Raw genomic sequence first — 18,891 nt, 5'->3', positions numbered from 1 at the left:
CGATGTGTCTTTTTGCCCACTGTAGCATGCAGCTGGCCTCGAGCATTGCCATGCGACTGCGAGTCCCCCCCTGCCGGTTGATGTACGCTACTTCTGTGGCGTTGTCTGATTGCACTCGAATGGGTAGCCCCAGCAGAAGAAGAGCTCCCGCTAGCAGCGCGTTGTAAACCACCCTGAGCTCAAGAATGATCATCTGCAAGTTGGACTCCTGACGAAACCAACGCCCCTGGAATGTGTTGTCCAGGACTACTGCTCCCCATCCACGAAGACTGGTGTCTGTAGTTAGCAGGATTCAATTCCAGATGCCGAAGCAGCGACCCGCCACAAGGTGGTCCGTCTGGAGCCACCAAACCAGAGAAATGCAGGCTTGAGGGGACAGTCTCACTAGATGGTGCATCTGCAGATGTGATCCTGACCATTGGGACAGAAGATCCAACTGGAATGGCCTGGAACGAAATCCGCCGAACTGGATCGCTTTGAAGGAGGCCACCATCTTCCCTTGGAGTCGGATGCAAAGGTGTACATATACCCGCTTCGGCTTGAGGAGCTCATTCAGACCTGCTCGCTAGATGCGTTCGCTCGCACCCTGCGTATGCAAATCCAGCACACACCCAGTGAGGTAGGCGATCGCATGGCAAGACATTATCACGCCCACTATGTCTTGGTGTGCGATCACTGTGTGTATGCAGACGCCCACCAGCCATTCATAAAAGACGTCCACTTGCGCACGTCATCTCCTGGAAGTGCATGAAACCATTGGTACATCGAGCACCATCGGATGTCATTGCGGTGCTTGAGGTGGACTATATCCTGCCGAAAGCACTGCGATCACTTCAGTGTGAAATACAACCAAGTAACGTGTACTATGACGCTGCCTCTTAATTATGCACGCCTCTGAAACGGTGCTGAGCCACTCAGGCACGCCTGCGTTCGCACCTCCACTCCCTCGTTTCTAGTGGCCAGCCCGTTACCACCCACAAACGGCCTTTCCTGTCACTCATTCAGCTGGGCTGTCTATGTCGGGTGAGCGCCTCCCAAACTGTCGCTATGGTTCGCGCACACGTATTGTGATGCATGTGCAGATTCCAAATATCGGCCAGCTACGAGCGGGTCTGAATCAGCTCCTGGGTACCAAGCGAACCAACTCCTGGATGGCTAGCGCCTTGTCTGGAGGAAGGAATATTCGTAGTAAAGCAGTCATCCCGAGGAACTGAAGGCGATGAGACTGTACCAGCTGTGACTTCTGGAAGTTGACAATCCAACCGTGCTGTATGAGGATCTGATGTGTAAGCGCCACCTGGTCCACCAGTCTTTCCACAGACGGAGAATTGATGAGCAGGTCATCCAAATAAAGGACAATGTTCACTCCCTAAGAGCGAAGATGAGCAATCATCACCACCAACACCTTGGTGAAGACCCTGGAAGCAGACGAGAGACCAAAAGTCAGGGCTTGGAACTGGCAATGAGAGTCCTTGATGGCAAACTGGAGGAATGCTTGGTATGGTTTCTAGATGGGCATGTGTAGATACACATCCTTGATGTACAGGGATACCATACATCCCGCCGCTTGCAACCCCGCAATGACCGAATGAAGGGATTCCATCTTGAATATGTGAAAGGACAGTTCAAAATTCAAAGATTTGAGATTTAGAATGGGCCTGACTGACCCCATCTGGTTTTGGCAATCACAAACAGATTGGAGTAGAATCCATGGGTCCTTTGGGGAGCCGGAACCAGGACCTCGGAGTTCAGTAGCCTGTTGATCGCCTGTCATAAAAATAGCTGTTTCAAAGGATCGACTGGAAACCCGGTCATGAAAAACGAACTGGATAATTGGCAAACTCTATCCTGTAACCCGGAGATCAAGACACCAAACCCAACTGTCGGAAGAAATCCGAAACCGAACCTCCGTGAAACGCAGAAGATGGGCATCAACCTTGGAATCCCCGAGGTGGGACAGGAGCCCATCATGCCACAGGCTTGGGGTCCAGGTGACGAGAGCTTGAAGCCTGGCGTTCTCTGGAACAACCTCCTCAAACTGCTGAGAACACACCTCTTGGTCTGCCATGAAACTTAGAGGGAGCCCGAAAGAACGGCACCTTGAAGGAGCAACGCGGAGTTGCTGCCGAAGGCAATAAAGGTACTCTTGCCCCCAGAGAAATCCACTTGTCCAACTCCGGACCAAACAGCATATCACTTGTAAAACGAAGTAACTCCGTAGCACGTTTAGACTCGCCGTACGCCTGCCAAGAGCAAAGCTGAATCAGAGATTCAGGGGCCTACCTATCTCTCGAGGAGTCTCCCAGATAAAAAGCCGGGATTCTTGAATATGTTCAGCCACAGTGAGAAGATCCGCCCGCAGAGTATTAGATTTTAGGCTCTCAGTTAACTACTCTGCCCAATTCTCCACTGCCTTGTTAACAAAGGAACCAATCAAGGCCGGTCTCAGCAGGGCACCAGCAGCAGTTTATATGGATTTGAGAGTAGTCTTTGAGAGAAGGGGAAGGAGGCAGGGAACCATTCAAAGGAAAAATACTAGACTTGGACCAATTAATCAGCAGCCCTGAAAAACAACCAAAATCCTTAATAACGTCCATTAAACGTTCTAAAGATGGGCCCGCATCCGCCAGAAACAACAGCATATCTTCCACATAAAGAGCTATTGCGTTGATTACACGGCCTGCCTGCAGACCCCGAATAGCTGAATCTGAGCAAATGAGACACCAAGGGCTCAATAGCCAGTGCAAACAATGCAGGAGATAAAGGACCAGAGCTTTACTTTAAAGTCATAGCACCCGGGACTGGTAGCGTAGTCTTCTTCGATAAGCAAGAGACAGAGGAATCCACAGGCCTAGGAGTTTCCTATCTTATTCTGTTATCTCGAAAGTGATACAGCGAGAGAAAGCGCCTGGAATTTCCTATCTTGGTGCTTCCAGGCTGCTGCCAGCTGTTCATCTAACTGGAGAGAAACAGGAAAAGTAACAGTGGACTTTTGTTTCTTACCAAACAAGGATGCATCCAGAGATTCCGGTACTTCTGGATTTTAAACAAGAAGGTCCTTCCGCACTGCCAAGATAAGAGCCTCAGCACCCTGTGTGGTCTCTGATTCCTAGGAGAATACCTCCACTCAGAATCCCTCAGCATCTCCCCTTCCTCCTCCTGAGATGCGTCAAATGACTCCTCAGACTGAAGTACCGCTGGAAGGCCGACCTACCACGGCCTCAGCGGTTTTAGAGGAGGAACACATTAACTGGACTAGGCTATACACCGAACGGGCTAAGCCCTGAGCCCAAGCTGGTTCGGTAACTTAAAAAAGAAGGGTGAGAAGCGCAATAGCGGGGTTCGGCAACCCCTAATAGTGCTGGCACTCGACCCAGCAATATATATCTACTGCTCCTGCTAGTCAGGAGAGGTGGTCATAATTACCGGACACAAGCCGGTGTTAGCCGTGGCGGGTGCTTGCTGAGTCGATGGACTCCAGTGTGGGGGCCCCCTCCTTAGGGTCACCGGACACAGGCTGCAGTAGCCATTGTGGTGCCCTCCCCGGCAGCTCCCACATCGCAGCTAGACTGTCACAGCCAACAGTCCGCCTGTCCTCAATGTGAAGTAAAATGAATAAAATAAAATAAATTTAAAATGACTATTTAACATAAAAGGGTTTGGAGACAGCCCAATGTGCACCGGCTATATACTACAGCTTATAACAAAGTATTCATTTTACATGAGAGATTGCCCACTGGGGGTGATGTTTCATAAGCTTTTATAGATATTTCCAGTCTGCCTATCAAAGCTTTATGGTACCTTCCATCTTAGTTATTGGTCTCCCTAATTGTATACATTTGTTTAATTTACCTGCACATTAAAGGATCAGCAATATTATACTACAACTAACTTCTTAAAATGTTCCCTTAGATCAGTATAACAGAACCCTAGTAATCTGATTACTGGAGAACACTACACTTTAACTTGACTGAAAACCCATAAAAGCCCCCAAAGGTGTTTATGGTAAAGAGAACAAAATCAAACTGAAGAAGTTTCTGTCTCTGATCAGCAGCAACTTACCGTAACACTGTAATGCCAGCTTCATGTACCTCAATGCTCGGCCATATTTCTGCAGGCTCATGGCAGCGTCTGACAGCACATAATACGCTTTTGAGGCTTTAAAAGTGAGCTGAAGCTTAATTTTAAACTGCCAGGAGCCAGGTATAATCCCGGATCTGCTGGAGCACTTGTCATCGGAACAGTCCGCTAGGCCTAAGAAGGAAACAAAGACTGTCACATTACCCTGCCAGTAAATGGTAATACTGCAGATTACACGATACAGGTTGAGTCTCCCATATATCTGAAATGCTTGGGAGCAGCAACATTTAGAATTTTTCTGTATATTGGAATGCTTTCATACCATAATGATATACAAGCAAAAACCACAGTGCGAGATTCTGTACAGTGTACTCTATCACAACTGGGGACGCCTGGGAACACTGTCTGCTATACACCTGTGTTATGACAACTTTATGAACACCGCGACCAGTCACAAAGTCAGGTGTCATGTCTTACCTTGGAAACACTGTCTGCGGTGTGACCCGTCACATGAGGTCGGTGTCATGTCTGTGTTCAAAAACTGTGGTTTTCGGACCTTTTTTGTAACTTTGTAAATATCTCTATAAACAAGTTTCTGTTACCTTTTAAAAACCTCCAGGGAAGTCATTGATATCTAAATCTAAATTTACAAATCAACAGCTGCCCATGTATGTAGTGATTAGTGATGTCATTTTGGTTCTTTTACACTAAAACGTGATGCAACTGCTGTACTTATTGGCCTAACCTGACTCATCAGCATTGGGAGTAAGTGTCTGTTGGGATTGCCAAAAAAGCCAGCCAATCAAAACACACTGTCACCATGAGCAATCACATGCCCAGCGGAACCGACACGCTTATATATCAACTGTGCTCCAGTGGGTGACCCAGATCTAGGACCTCTATGGGGGTGATCAGAGTACGATGTAGGGGTGATGCACCGGTGGAACGGCGTGTTAACACGGTCAATGGCACTCTACATCTATCCTAAATTTCACTTTGCCACCCCATATGGGTGCGCAGGAAGGCATACAATGTTTGACTACCGCATTGTGATGTGCACAATGCCCATCGCCCGTACCTTGCGCCAGAACATGTGAACTTACATCGCATGAAACTGAATTGAGCCCTAAGAATCAGTATCTGACAGGTGCTGGTTGAAGCTATGTAAGAGTGTAGCTCTGATCCCATCATTCACTCCGACATCACTTTGTGTCAATTCCCCAATGCATATTATACAGAAAAAGCCTTATAGCAAGCAATTTTGAAACAATTTCTTTTACATATTTATCTTTTTATTGTCTGGCGGATTTTTCTAATTAACGTCCTGTACCATATATAAAGCTAGAGGATTTTTGGTCAATTTACCGTTGAATCCTTTTCTCTTAAGCAGGCTGGGGAACACTGGACCATGAAATATAGCTTTAAATCTTAAGCTCCTCCCCCCCACAATCCCACAATTCCAGTACTTTTCTTAAAAGTGTCTGGAGAGGAGTAGCAGGAACCCCGTGAAACTGTTTAGAACAACCAAACAAACTAGTAGGGGAAAAAGACGGTCAAGAACCAAAACCTCGCATGACTGAGCGTGAGGGAGGGATCGCAGTGTTACCCAGCCTGCTTAAGAGAAAAGGATTCAACGGTAAGTTGCCCAAAATCGTATTTTCTCTTGCAGCAAGACTGGGGAACACTGGACAATGGGACATTAAAAAGCCGCCCCCAGGGGAGGGAACGTTCAGGCTGCTTGACCTGAGAACTGTACAACCATAGTGGGTGCCGCCCGAGGCAAAAAAAACCTTAAATGTAAAAATGAGCAAACGTGTGGACAGGGGACCAAGTAGCCGCACAACGGACCTGTGCTGCTGAAGTCCCACGTCGTGCTGCCCATTAGATCGCCACCGCTCTAGCGGAAGGTGCCAATACCCGGTCTGGTGGCGGTCAAAATAGTTATGAATGACAAGAAAAGGCGGCTTGCCAACCCCAAATGAGGAACTATGCAGATGAAAGGCAATAGCCCTAAGGAAGACCACCTTCCAAGCAACTAACCGAAGATCCACTGAATACAACGCCAATGGAGCCTGGGTGAAAGCCGATAAGACTAGATTAAGATTCCGCAACTCCACCTGCGGATGAAACGATGGCTAAATATGCAGCACACCTTGTAAAAACGGAATAAGAGATAAATGCTGCTGGAAAGAAAATGAAAGTGCCAAAGCCTGTATCGTCCCAAAAACAAAGTCGTCAACCGGCGTCCAAACCCTCCAGAAGGAAGGCCAAGACACGTGAGAGGCGCAAACACGTAACGGCTACACTACCAGAATTACCAAACCCGGAGGTAAGAGCAAGATGGACACGGAGTCCGGGTTCGCAGACTAGTACAGACCACAAGAGAGAAAAACCTGCAGCTTTCGCATTTTCATTCACAGAAAATCAACCAAGGAAAGTGTCCTTGTAGAAACAGGCCAAGTTGCAGCAGGTCTGGACGAAGTGGAAGAAGCCACCCCGGACCTACCAACCTTGGGAGAACATCTGCGTATCATGACTAGCATAGCCAGCCTGGAGCTACCAGGATTACTCTCACTCGGGAAGCCTCAATGCCCCTGGAGACCTGAGGGAACAGTGTGGGCGGCAAAAACAGATGCTCTGGATGAAACATTCCCCTGAACAGTCAAGGCAGCCCATGTGGAAGCCAGCGGATACCAGGATCACATACCAAACTGTGGATCTTCGCAAACGTGCCGAGAGGTCAGGAGTTTCCTCACATGGAAGGAATCATGCACGAACAGTAGGAAGACCACTGAAGGGAGAGTCCACTGCCCTGGGAGGAAACCGAGGAAGTCCACTGTCCAATTTCCCCTTACCGGTATGACCACCGCTGAGAGAGAGGGAACAAAAGACTCCACCCCGGAAAGAGACCCCGGCATAGTCGCCACGTTCTTGTGCCTGCTGGAAGACGTACATATGCCATCGCCGGGTCGTTTGTCCTACAGACTGCGGCCAGCCAGTGAGGACGGACAGGGCCCCCAATAGAGCCAGCATGATGGCTTGCAGCTCGAGTCCATCGAACAGCCGAGCCGTTGTGGACGGTGACCCAAGGTCCCGGAGCCGAAAAGCAAATTCACGTCACCTCAGCCAAGCAGACTCACGGCCGAGGTCACAATGAGCACATACGGAAGGACCAAGGTTGGGACCCAGAGGAGAAGAATGGAAACCCTCCATCCATGGAGAGCGACGGGTGCTGTCGGGCAACCCATTCAAGTTTGGAGAAATATTCACTGGGACTCCTGTGAATAGAACCTGGACCACTGAGTGGTCCTCAAGTGGAGACCACCAACCAAATGTTCCACAAGGTAGACGGACGAGGCACCGACTGAGCCTTGGACCAAGGTCGGTAGAGTCCGCTCCCTGTCTGTTGCAAGAAAAACACAGCTGGAGAGAGGTGTCAGAGGCCACCCCCAGAACTGAAGGCGCAGATAAAGAAACCAGGGAGACCGTGACACGTCTGAATACAGCACCGATCCCAACGTTCGTGAAACAAGCGACCTAGGAAGATCCGTAACTGTGAAGTCGAGGTATCCTTCACAGTTACGGAACCTCTGAAGAGGGCCGTATTGTGATAGATCTGTGCGCACCATGCGCGGAAGCACCGACCATATTGTGTTGCAAACACAGAGCTGGGGCTCCATCGAACAGCAGGGCTCGGAACGACCTGCCCAAAACGGAACCTGAAGACGCGTTCCAGACGTCTAGCGAGGATTTGTTGGATTCCGCAGAGGATCCCTGATCTGAGGGCGTTCATGCCAACTGAACTACCCGCCCCCTCAAGGCATGAGACCAGAGTGGACGGAATGAGTCGTTCGGCATTCGAACCAGGAAGGAGATAGAAGCCCAATTTCCGTACCTGTGGCGCAACTGCAGTAGAAAGAGGAGTGGAATGATAGCACAGCCCAATGTCACCGCGTTTGCAGCTTCCCGGGGAAGAGTGTTGTGAAAAAACAACCGCCAGCGGGGGTGTCGGAGCGGCAGCACGGATGTCCGCTGGACTGTCCGTGCTGCCACTCTTAAAGTTCTTTCCAGCTCTTTAGGGGCTGTGAAACACAGCCCCCCTGTGTGGTGACACGAGTCCGGCCGGGCACCAACTGAAACTGAGGTGCCTTGGCCTGGGGGCGGGGTATAGGAGGGGGCCCAGTGCATCCTGGGATGACAGCTTTAACTGTGTGGTACCCATGGACAAGCCCATGCCAATACCCCAAGGTATCCCTGTGGATCCCTAAGGACCCTGGAGTAGAAAGGATTTGCTCAGGACCCTTTCCCATGGGTGCAACATACAAAAACTGAAGAAATCGCTGTAAAGACTGCAGATAGTCCTGCGAAATGGGATGAGGTCAGCATGTCGACAGTATGTCAACATTATTGAAATGTCAACATCTAACATGTCGACTCCTGCAAAATGCCGACATTAGGTAAACTTCCTAAGCTTGAAAATTACAAACCTACTTAGCATCACTATAGACAAAAGGACAGGAAAGCCGACATGGGAAGAGCAGAGGTGTGGCCCTAAATACCCTCCGAATGTGTCTTCTTTCCTGTCCTCTAGAAGAGGGGTGGGACAGTCCCAAAGTGCATGCTGTCATGGAGAAGGAAGAGGATTAACAGGTCATTCATTAGGAAGAAGTCTTACTGTTGAGAAGTAATAATGCCAGCTGCTTTTCTAGGGTCTCAGAAACTACATTTGCAGACTCATCTTCATATTTCAGGGGTATCGGTGTGTTGGGGTCAGCAGCTGGCAGCTCCCCTTCCTTCTTAACACTGCCATCAATACACTTCAGCCCCTTAAAGAAACACAAAGTTGTTGGTAGAAACCACTTAGAATACAAAGAAAGAGTAAAGATGGTTATTGGGGGGGAACTTACCTCTAGGACATAACTGAGCACTAATCTACAACGTTCCTCTGTGTCATTGCAGACCGGGAATGCACAGCTTGGCTGAAAGGGAAAGGATGACAAGTTTAATGGATGTGTGTTTTGTGCTTTGTTTTCATCTGATGGAAAGAAAACATTATTTCTGGGCAATACCCTATAACAGTGGTGGTTCTCAAACTCGGTCCTCAGGACCCCACACAGTTCACGTTTTGTAGGGCGCCCAGCAGATACACAGGTGAATTCATTACTCACTGATACATTTTAAAAGATCCAGAGGTGGAGCTAATTATGTCACTTGTGAGTCTGTGAGGAGACCTGGAAAACATGTACTGTTTGGGGTCCTGAGGACCAAGTTTGAGAACCTGTGCCCTATAGAATAAGACACAGACTTGACCAACACCCCCTTACCCTGATCTGATGAGTGGACTTGTACTTCTCGGGAACGGATAGCTCCCGGACAGACTTAATGACAGCCACAGCTTTGCAGTCGCCTGAGAGTTTAGAAGAGGAACCGTAAGATCCGTTCTCATCACTATCAGCCAATTCCTCCTCCTCCTCCTCTTCCTCTTCACTGTAGCTCTCGTCAGAATTCCCATTAGAAGCAACATCCCCACTTTCCTCCTTCTTAGGTTTCAGTTGGAATAGCTCTGAAAGCATGTAGTTGGCTGAAGCAATAATCTTGGAAGGAAAAAGGAGAGATATGGTAATACCGACCCTTGTTAACTCTCTTTCTTCAAAGTCCGTAGGGTCCACAGGGGAGACAATGGGGTGTAGGTGGGATTTGGAGGACCGGACACCAAGAGCAAAGCTTTTCAATCCCAGGATGCTCCGGTCCTTCCCCCTATACCCCGCCCACAGCCTGAGGGCAACTCCATTTTGTTGACAAGCCCAAGGCAGGAGCACGATAGGAGAGAAGGAAGACTGGTACACTGAAGAATTATACTCTCACAGAGAAAAGGAAACAAATGACCAAGAGAAGAAACCCCTAGAAGCCAGGTGCATCAGGGCGGGTGCCCTGTGGACCCTACGGACTTTGAAGAAAGAGTTAACAAGGGTAAGTTTTACCATAACTCTCCTTTTCTTCTTAATGGCCCATAGAGCTCCACAGGGAAACAATGGGGGATATCCCAAAGCAGTTGTTCAAGGACAGGGACGGTCCTGAGCTGAGAGGAGAACCTTACACCCGAAGGAAGCATCCTGAGAGGCAAATGTATCAAAGGCATAGAACCAAAGAAAGGTGTGGCTAGAAGACCACGTAGCCGCTTTGCATAGTTGTTCAGCAGAGGCGCTACGCCGGGCTGCCCACGAGTGATACACAGACCGAGTAGAATGAGCAGACACTATAGCTGGCACAGGAAGGCCAGTCTGCATGTAAGCCTGTGAAATAGTCATGCGAATTCATCTGGCCAGAGTGTGTTTGTTAGCTGGCCATCCCTTCTTATGGAATCCATATAAGATGAAGAGGGAGTCAGCTTTCCTGATGGAACTAGTACGGTCCACGTAGATCTTCAGAGAACGGACCATATCCAAAGAGGCTTCACCTGCCGAGAGGTCTGGTGATTGAAAAGCCGGAACCACAATTTCCTCATTAAGGTGGAAACGAGAAATCACCTTGGGATGGAAGCCCGGGAGTGTTCTAAGAACAGCCCTGTCCTGATGAAAGATTAAGAAGGGGAAGCGAAATGAAAACGCCCCTAAATCAGATACCCTATGGGCAGATGCTATAGCCAGAAGAAACAGTCTTCGCAGTAAGCCACTTGACTGCCATTGATTCGAGGGGTTCAAATGGAGGTTCCTGAAGTGCGTGGAGACTCCCACGGAGCCACAGGAGGGAAAAAGGGAGGTTGTATTTGTAGAACACCATGTAGGAAGGTGTGAACATTCGGTAAGGGAGCAATTCTGCGCTGGAACCAGATGGAGAGAGCAGAGACATGCAGTTTCAGAAAAGCTAGGCGGAGTCCAAGATCCAATCCAGCCTGAAGAAAGGCAAGTACTCTAGAAATCTTAAAAACTTGAGGGTCAGTTTTTAGGAGCACTGGAAATGTGTGCCATTTACGTGCTCTGAGCATGGTCTGTACCACAGAGCCAACACATTAAAGATAGGCGGGCAAGGTCTGGATGTAGACAGCGACCCTGAGACAACAGGTCTGGTCGTAGAGGAATTTGAAGAGAGACGTTTATGGAGAGACTTTGAAGGTCGGAGTACCAATGGCGTCTGGGCCAAGCTGGAGCTCCCAACAGGACTATGCCCCCTTCCTGTTTTAACTTCCGAAGAACTCGAGGAAGAAGGGATATTGGAAGGAAGAGGTACGCCAAATTGAAGGTCCACCTCACAGATAATGCGTCCACGAAGGCCGCGTTGGGGTCTCTTGTCCTAGCTCCATACAGTGGAAGTTTGTGGTTGTTTCGTGAAGCCATGAGATCCACCTCCGGTAGGCCCCATTTGTCCACCAGGAGCTGAAAGACTTCTGGATGTAGAGACCACTCTCCTGTATGCAGGTCATGATGGTTTAGAAAATCCGCTTCCCAATTGAGAATTCCTGGGATGAACACTGCGGGACACTTTTGGGAGATGGCGTTCATTCCATGTGAGAATGCGGGACACTTCTGCCATTGCTGCCCAACTTCGAGTGCCTCCTTGGTGATTGAAGTAGGCCACTGCTGTGGCGTTGTCGGACTGTACTTGTACTGGCCTGCTCTGAAGAATATGAGCCAGAGTGAAAGCTCTGTAGATGGCTCGGAGTTCCAGGACGTTGATTGGTAAGACTGCCTCGGCTGGAGTCCAGCGGCCCTGGAAGGAGTGCTGGCCAGTCACTGCGCCCCACCAGTGTAGTCTTGCGCCCACGGTTAGGAGAACTCACCCCAGGATCCAAAAGGTGCGTCTCTTGTTCAAGTGGGATGTCTGTAGCCACCAGGCCAGGAATAGGCGAACCTCTGGGGAGAGGCTCATCGTCTGGGATCTGAGCAGATGGGGCAGCCCATTCCACCTGGAGAGGTGGGGGCCTGGAGTGAAACGGAGCAAACTCCACCATGTCGAAGGTGGACACCATGGATCCCAGCGTCTGCATTGCAGAGTGAATCGACATTCGGCAACTGTGTCTGCGCACCCAGTGCTGTAATGCCGAGATTTTGTCTGCCGATTCCCAGAGAGTCCAGGAGGGCTTCCAGATGTACCATTCTTTGAGAAGGAGTCAAGGAAGACTTTTTCCAGTTGATCAGCCAACCGTGCCTTTGTAGAAAGGCAACGGTTATCTGTAGAAGGCGGTGAAGAATTTCTGGGGAGCTGGCCAACAGAAAGTGATAGTCCAAATATGGGAGCAGTTTGATCCCTTGACGACGAAGATAGGCCGCCATAACTGCCATGATCTTGGTAAGGACCAGAGAAGCCGTTGAAAGGCCAAAAGGCAGAGCCTGAAATCGGTAAAGTTGCTGTAGTATAGTAAGATGGAGATATTGTTGATGAGAAGGCGCTATAGGTACATGTAGGTAAGCGTCTTGAATGTCCAGAGACACCATAATGTCCCCAAGATCCATAGCCAGGATAATAGAGTGGAGAGTTTCCATACGAAACCTGGGCACCCTGATAAACTTTTTCAGAAACTTGAGGTTGAGGATAGGCCGATGGAACCCGTTGGGCTTCTGAACTAAGAAAAGGGTAGAATAATTGCCCTTCCCTAGCTGTGCGAAGGGGACCGGAATTATTACTCCTGAGAGCAGTAAGGACTGAATGGCCGTTTGCAGCAGCAGGGCCTTGCCTGGGTCCGATGGAGGGCCTGTGGAAAACAACAGCTGGGGGGTAGCCTCAAGAAGGAGAGGGCATATCCGTGGGAGACCACTTCTCTTACCCAGACGTCTGTTGTGGTCTGATGCCAGAACTGGGCGAATTGAAGAAGTCGGCCCAGGGAGAGGCCAGTCCTGTCAGGCTGAAGGCTTGTCCTCATATTTGGTAGGTGGACGTCTAGAAGCCCAGGTATGTTTGCTTATAGGCTTGGAGGCCTTAGTTGATGCCTGATGTCTTGAAAAGGACTGACCTTTAAAGAAGAAGAGGATGAAAGGATGACGTCCGAGGCTTCGCATTGTATGCAGATGGCAAGAACGCAGTATTGGAAGCAGCCAAGGTAGTCACAATTTTGTCCAATTCTGGGCCAAACAGGATATCCCTCGAATAAGGCAGAGACTCCAAAACCTTTTTAGAGTCCGCATCTGCCTTCCACGAGTGGAGCCAAACAATACGGCTGGCTAGGCTAGGCGAGCCGTATCCATAGCTGCTTCACCCAAATAGGAGGCAGCATCTCGAATGTGAGATATGCAGGACAGCTGTTCCCTCAAAGCATCAGAGGGAAATGTCTCTTCTAGGGCCTCTGCCCAACTGTCAATGGCCTTAGCCACCCAGGCCGTAGCCCTAGCAGGACGAGTAATAGTTCCAGTAAGAGTATATAGATTTTAGACAAGCTTCCATCCTTCTATCCGTCGTCTCCTTCAAGGAGGTTGCAGTATTGATAGGTAAGGAGCATTTTTGACCAGACGTGTCACGTGGGAATCCACTGCTGGGGGAACTTCCCATTTAGCACAAACAGTAGTGGGAAGAGGGTAAAAGGAACTTAAACATTTAGGCAGATGAAATCTTTTACTGGGCATATTCCATGCCTCACTCATATGATCAGACACTGATCAGAGTGAGGAAATTCTGGTAAAATTACCTTTTGTCGTTTAAAAGATGGCTGTTTTGCCCTAGGAGCAGGTTCTGTCTCTTCAATTTGAAGAATAGATTTTACAGCTCACAAGTGCAGGTAAATTTAATTTAGAGGGAGTTCCTCATCTCCCGAGGGGGAGTCAGAGTGATAGAGGTCTGCATCTTCTGCCTCACCAGATGATAACTCAGAACCTGATAGCTGGGTGGACTGGGAAGATGACACAGCACGCTTAGTAGGTTTACTAGGTAAGGGTCTCTCTTTTTGCAGCATTTGCAGAAAGGCTGTAAAGGTATCCGCCAGCCTCTGCACTGAGGTAGAAAGTACGTCTACCCATGGAGGAGGCAAAGGATTTGCAGGAAGTACCTGCTGTGACCATCCCCTAGGGGGAGCTACCACAGGGACTGCTACAGTATATGGTCCGCAATTTTTGTCAGCACCTAGGAAAAAGTAGCCCTGGGTGGGTCCTGAGGACAGGAAACCGGAGCTGAATGGCCCGGGGCATTATAACAAGATGCACAAAGACCATCCTGAATGAGATCCTCTGAAGCTAACAACAGGACTTACAAGACACCAGAGTGGGAGGAGCAGGTTGCTTGTTATTCTTGCCTCTGCCTGACATAGCTGCAAGAATAATGTAACACACAATCTGACACATTGCAGTGACCAACCCAGATGTATATGTAATATGGCACAGTGTAGTGTGCAACAGCGATATATAGTATGTAATAGCACTCACAAATATAAAGAGATGTGAGGTACAATAAAGCCCCTATGCCTTAGTATACCAGGGTTATAGTAGAAGAAAGGGAAAGGTATAAGCTGACAGTAATACGAAAAAGAAAACAGACAGCAGCGCTAGCATAAGTCACATACAGTGCAGAATATACAATATAACTGCAGTGGACACTAAAATCAACTACACAGACCGCAGGGGCTGGTAGGCTATAGCGCTCTATAACCTGTCACTTGGGAGAGGTATATAGGGAGCCTGGACCCAGCGTTTCTGAATGCAGAAAATGGCTGCAGTGAGTCTCAGAGGGTGAGAGGGTGAAGGAGGAGCAGCAAGACCGCAGTGGAATGGCGCCCTGAGCTGGGGGAGGGTCCGCAGGGAGAGCGCCTTCTCCCCTATGCTGACTTTAACCAACGGGTCCCCTGGCCTTACATGTGCCCTGCACCAGTGCTTGTAATGTCCTGGTGGTCTAGTGGAGTCCCGGACGAACCGGGGTCCACATCAGTGCCTCCGGTCTGTCTCCCAACACCGGAGGCAAGACTGTGCATTAGAGGTGGGTCCCCGCAAGCGGGGATCCGCCTTACATGTCCCCTTGAGTCCCACCTGCAGTCTGGGCTTGCCTTGCTAGCTCAGAACCCCGTCGGGAGTACCTACCTGAGGCCTGATGTCAAAGTGCCGTGGAGGGGTGATGGAGCAGCAGTGCAGACGTCCAAAGGACTGTCCGCGCTGCTGCTCAGTAGTAAAATAAAATAAAATAAAAATAAGCTTGGGCTGCTTAATAGCAGCTTCACTGTTAAAACGGTGATCCAGTTCCTGCGCAGACACCAACAAAACTGGGTTACCCTCAGACTGTGGGCGAGGTATAGAGAGAAAGGACCGGAGCATCCTAGGATTGAAAAGCTTTGATGTTGTTGTCCGGTCCTCCACCCCCCATTGTCTCCCTGTGGAGCCCTATGGACCCTGAAGAAGAAATAATAAATACATATTAAAAAGACAAGTGTGTATGTAAGGTGTTAAAAAGAGGGCACGTGGGGTAGGCAGGGGTGGAAGGGAGTAGCTTTGCCTAGAAAGCCGAGAAACCTTCCAGCGGCCCAGCCTGGAAGTGTTCTTGACCCCTGGCGAGCGCGCGCGCACACACACACACACACACACACACACACACACACACACACTCCTCCGAGCACACACAATTATAAGAACAGGCACAATTGCACATGTGTGCATGTACTAGTGTTCACTCTAACTCCGGCGGCAGGCAGGGCGCCGGAGCTAGAGAAGGCACTTCAGCGCGCACCCGAAAAGGGGGCGTGTCTATAAGACACGTCACCTATTCGTCACTCTTGGGGGCGTGCCAGGCACTTACGGACACGCCGGCAGCCCCCAAGCGCTGCTGCTGACAGGCGGAATAGATGCCGGGCGCATGCACCCGGCGTTTATTCACCGGCGGTGACCGGGTCACCGCACATATCCCCACCCCCGGGACACTGCGACCCACCGTTGAAGACGGCACCCGCAGGCTGTGAGGGCAGGGCGCTTTTTGCCCTCCAGAAGGAGGGCAGTGCGCAGCGCCCCGCTAAAACAGCCTAGCAGGAACACTACATGTACGATCAATAGGAGAGGTACCTCTTTCAACAACTCCCCGGGTTTCACTTTTACCAGCACATAAATGGTGAGATATGTAATTTAGTAATAAGCAGAATTATATGTAAAGTGGCCACTTGTACAACTACATTATGCCTAAACTGGGCAAATCATGACATAATAAAGGAAACGTATGTTAGACAAGACAAAATAAGGAACAGAATGCAAATAGCTAAAGCTACAGCAGGTACGCACTAGAGGACGTAGACAGATTCAGACTGACCAAAACAATCCCGATGTACAGTGTACACACTACTCAATAATAGTCTAGTTCTAAACAATACCTTTAATTTCAAATCGTCTCACCAATCGTGTCTCCATAGACCACACATCGGCCGAGGTCCGTACTCACTGCATTTCTACTCAATTTGGGCCAACTGTCGGGCCCTGGTGCAGCGTGCACACTAAACAAATCGGGCCAACAACCCAATATTTACCAGGTTGGCCCGAAAATTGTACAGTGCGCACCTATCTTAAGAATAGGACTTCTGGAATAAATGTGTAGCATGATGTAACAAAATCAGGGGACGCTACGTAAAATGGCTACAAACCATAGATTGAAATGAGATTGCGATCAGTATACATACTTGCGGATGTCTTCCTTTGTCCACTAACTTCAGACAGTTTAGTAATAATGTGCGAATAGTCCCGTATTGTTTTCGGTTTTGGCTTTTCTTCATCATCATATTACAAGCCACTCTAAAAGAGAGAAGCAAGAGGGCATTGCGTCAGCTTGACGAACCACTTACAGCACCCACACGGTAACACATGACGCTTCTCCCATATAGCAGGATGTGCTGGCTCGGTTTCAGCTGCCTTGCTGTAGCTGTAAAGACTTTACAGCGTTAATGCATCATGATAAATATTTAAAATGCTATTGTGCGGAGCTGGACTCCAGAGAGATTACGACTTTGTTTACAAATGCACTCGGAGGAAATATGATCGCAATCGGACACGCATTACAAATACAAAAGAGTGTTCAAAGCCATACAGGCTCCAATTTATATTATTAGCGGGAAGGGATTGAGGGATGGCTTTTAATTAAGTAACTCATGAGCAGTTAATTATACTTGTGCGGCGCTTTTAGTGCCCCGCTGAGACACAATGCACCGTAACTCACGTCGATTTCCCAGTTCTATTCAGACATAAATACTATAACCTGTTCCGGCACAGGAGGTTGTCTGTGGCATATTAAGCAATACTAAATGAGGTTTGGCAACTGAAAGATACACGTGTGTAATTACACCCTTAATGTAAACATTCCCATTTATAGAAGACAAGGAAACACAGCACGGGTGCAAAACAGACTCTCAGATACCAAAGTTTAAAATGTATTGCAGAAATTGGAACTGAAATCCCTCCTCCAACACATACTTCCCCAAAAAAACACACACAAAAAAAAAATTAACTTTGTTATCTTGTTGAAGAAGGTGAACAGTACATATCTTTTTCCTTAAAAGGGCGGGTTAACTCGCATTGTGCAATTGCTCACTGCACAATGCCATAAAAAGGTAAATAACAAACACCTACTTGTAGAGTAAAATGGCCACTGGCATTGTAAAAGGGTTCTGATACTTGTCCTCAGTCTCTTCACAGAGCGTAGAGAGGTCATAGAGTTTGACAATGTCACTGCCACTGGCTGCAGAACAGAACACACAACCAAAGTTAATAGATATTTAACCATTGTTACAGAACAGAAAAGTAAACAAAAACACACAGTACATATGGAATACTTAAGGGATTTTCTGATTCAGTTGACTTCATCCCAACTTTTAAAAAGCACATCCCACAGATACTCGATCGGACAAGATATTGCTTTTTTTTTTTTTCTTTAATGTGTCCTTACATTAGACAACTTAAACCCAAGCCTGGATGATCATGAGTTTGATAGATATATACACCAATCAGCCATAACATTAAACAGCTCTGACCTGCTGAGGCATGGACTCCACAAGACCTCTGATGGTGTCCTGTGGTATCTGGCACCAAGACGTTAGCAGCAGATCCTTAAAGTCCAATAAGTTGCGAGGTGGGGTGTCCATGGCTCGGACTTGTTTTAACAGCACATCCCACAGATACTCGATCGGATTGAGAACTGGGGAATTTGGAGGCCAAGTCAACACCTTGAACTGTTTGTTCAGGAATGATTTGAGGAACATGACAATGTTTTCAGTGTATCGGGGCGCATTATCCTGCTGAAAGAGGCCGCTGCCATCAGGGAATACCGTTGCCATGAAGGGGTGTACTTGCAACAATGTTTAGGTAGGTGGTATGTGTCAAAGTAACATCCACATGGATGGCAGGATCCATGGTTCCCCAGCAGAACATTGCACAGAGCATCACACTGCCTCCGCTGACTTGCCTTCTTCCCATGGTGCATCCTGGAGCCGTCTCTTCCCCAGGTAAATGACGCACAAGCACGTGGACGTCCATATGATGTAAAAGAAAATGTGATTCATCAGATCAGGCCACCATCTTCCATTGCTCCATGGTCCAGTTCTGATGCTCACGTTCCCATTGTAGGCGCTTTTGGAAGTGGACAGGAGTCAGCATGGGCCCTCTGACCGGTCTCAGGCTACACAGCAAGCTGCGATGCACTGTGGCCCTGATTCAGAGCGCCGCTCTGAATCAGGGCGTTTTCTCTTTTTTTTTTATGGAGCCGGCCTTGTGGCCGCTCGCTAAGCTGTGGGTGACCACCCACAGCTTTTGCGAACGGCCAGGTGTTGGTCAGAACCATCGGGCTTGCGATGAGACCATTGTGGTAGCCCTAGTGAGCTTCCTGCTCACTACTGACATCACTCGTGATGCCAGTAGGGCCGCCCCCAAACGG

The 18,891-nt window shown here is 48.8% G+C and overlaps 1 protein-coding gene across 3 annotated transcripts in view; it reads right to left on the bottom strand.

Annotated features, from left to right (window-relative positions):
- EDRF1 (erythroid differentiation regulatory factor 1) overlaps nt 1-18,891 on the bottom strand; it is a 108,561-nt gene that overhangs the window by 57,555 nt on the left and 32,115 nt on the right. For 2 of the 3 annotated variants that reach the window (XM_088452191.1, XM_088452192.1), the window contains exons 10-15: nt 17,592-17,700; nt 16,649-16,760; nt 9,405-9,674; nt 8,988-9,059; nt 8,756-8,906; nt 4,063-4,254 (exon numbers count right to left, since the gene is read on the bottom strand). In XM_088452191.1, the coding sequence (XP_088308317.1) occupies nt 4,063-4,254; nt 8,756-8,906; nt 8,988-9,059; nt 9,405-9,674; nt 16,649-16,760; nt 17,592-17,700 (906 nt within the window). The remainder of the gene's footprint in view (nt 1-4,062; nt 4,255-8,755; nt 8,907-8,987; nt 9,060-9,404; nt 9,675-16,648; nt 16,761-17,591; nt 17,701-18,891) is intronic. The other variant, XM_088452193.1, reaches the window with a different exon arrangement.

Source organism: Taudactylus pleione, unplaced genomic scaffold (assembly GCF_031769625.1).
Source record: "Taudactylus pleione unplaced genomic scaffold, aTauple2 ptg000034l, whole genome shotgun sequence".
Classification (NCBI taxonomy): domain Eukaryota; kingdom Metazoa; phylum Chordata; class Amphibia; order Anura; family Myobatrachidae; genus Taudactylus; species Taudactylus pleione.
The sequence above is the reverse complement of the archived record's forward strand: the minus strand, read 5'-3'. Positions and strand labels throughout refer to the sequence as shown.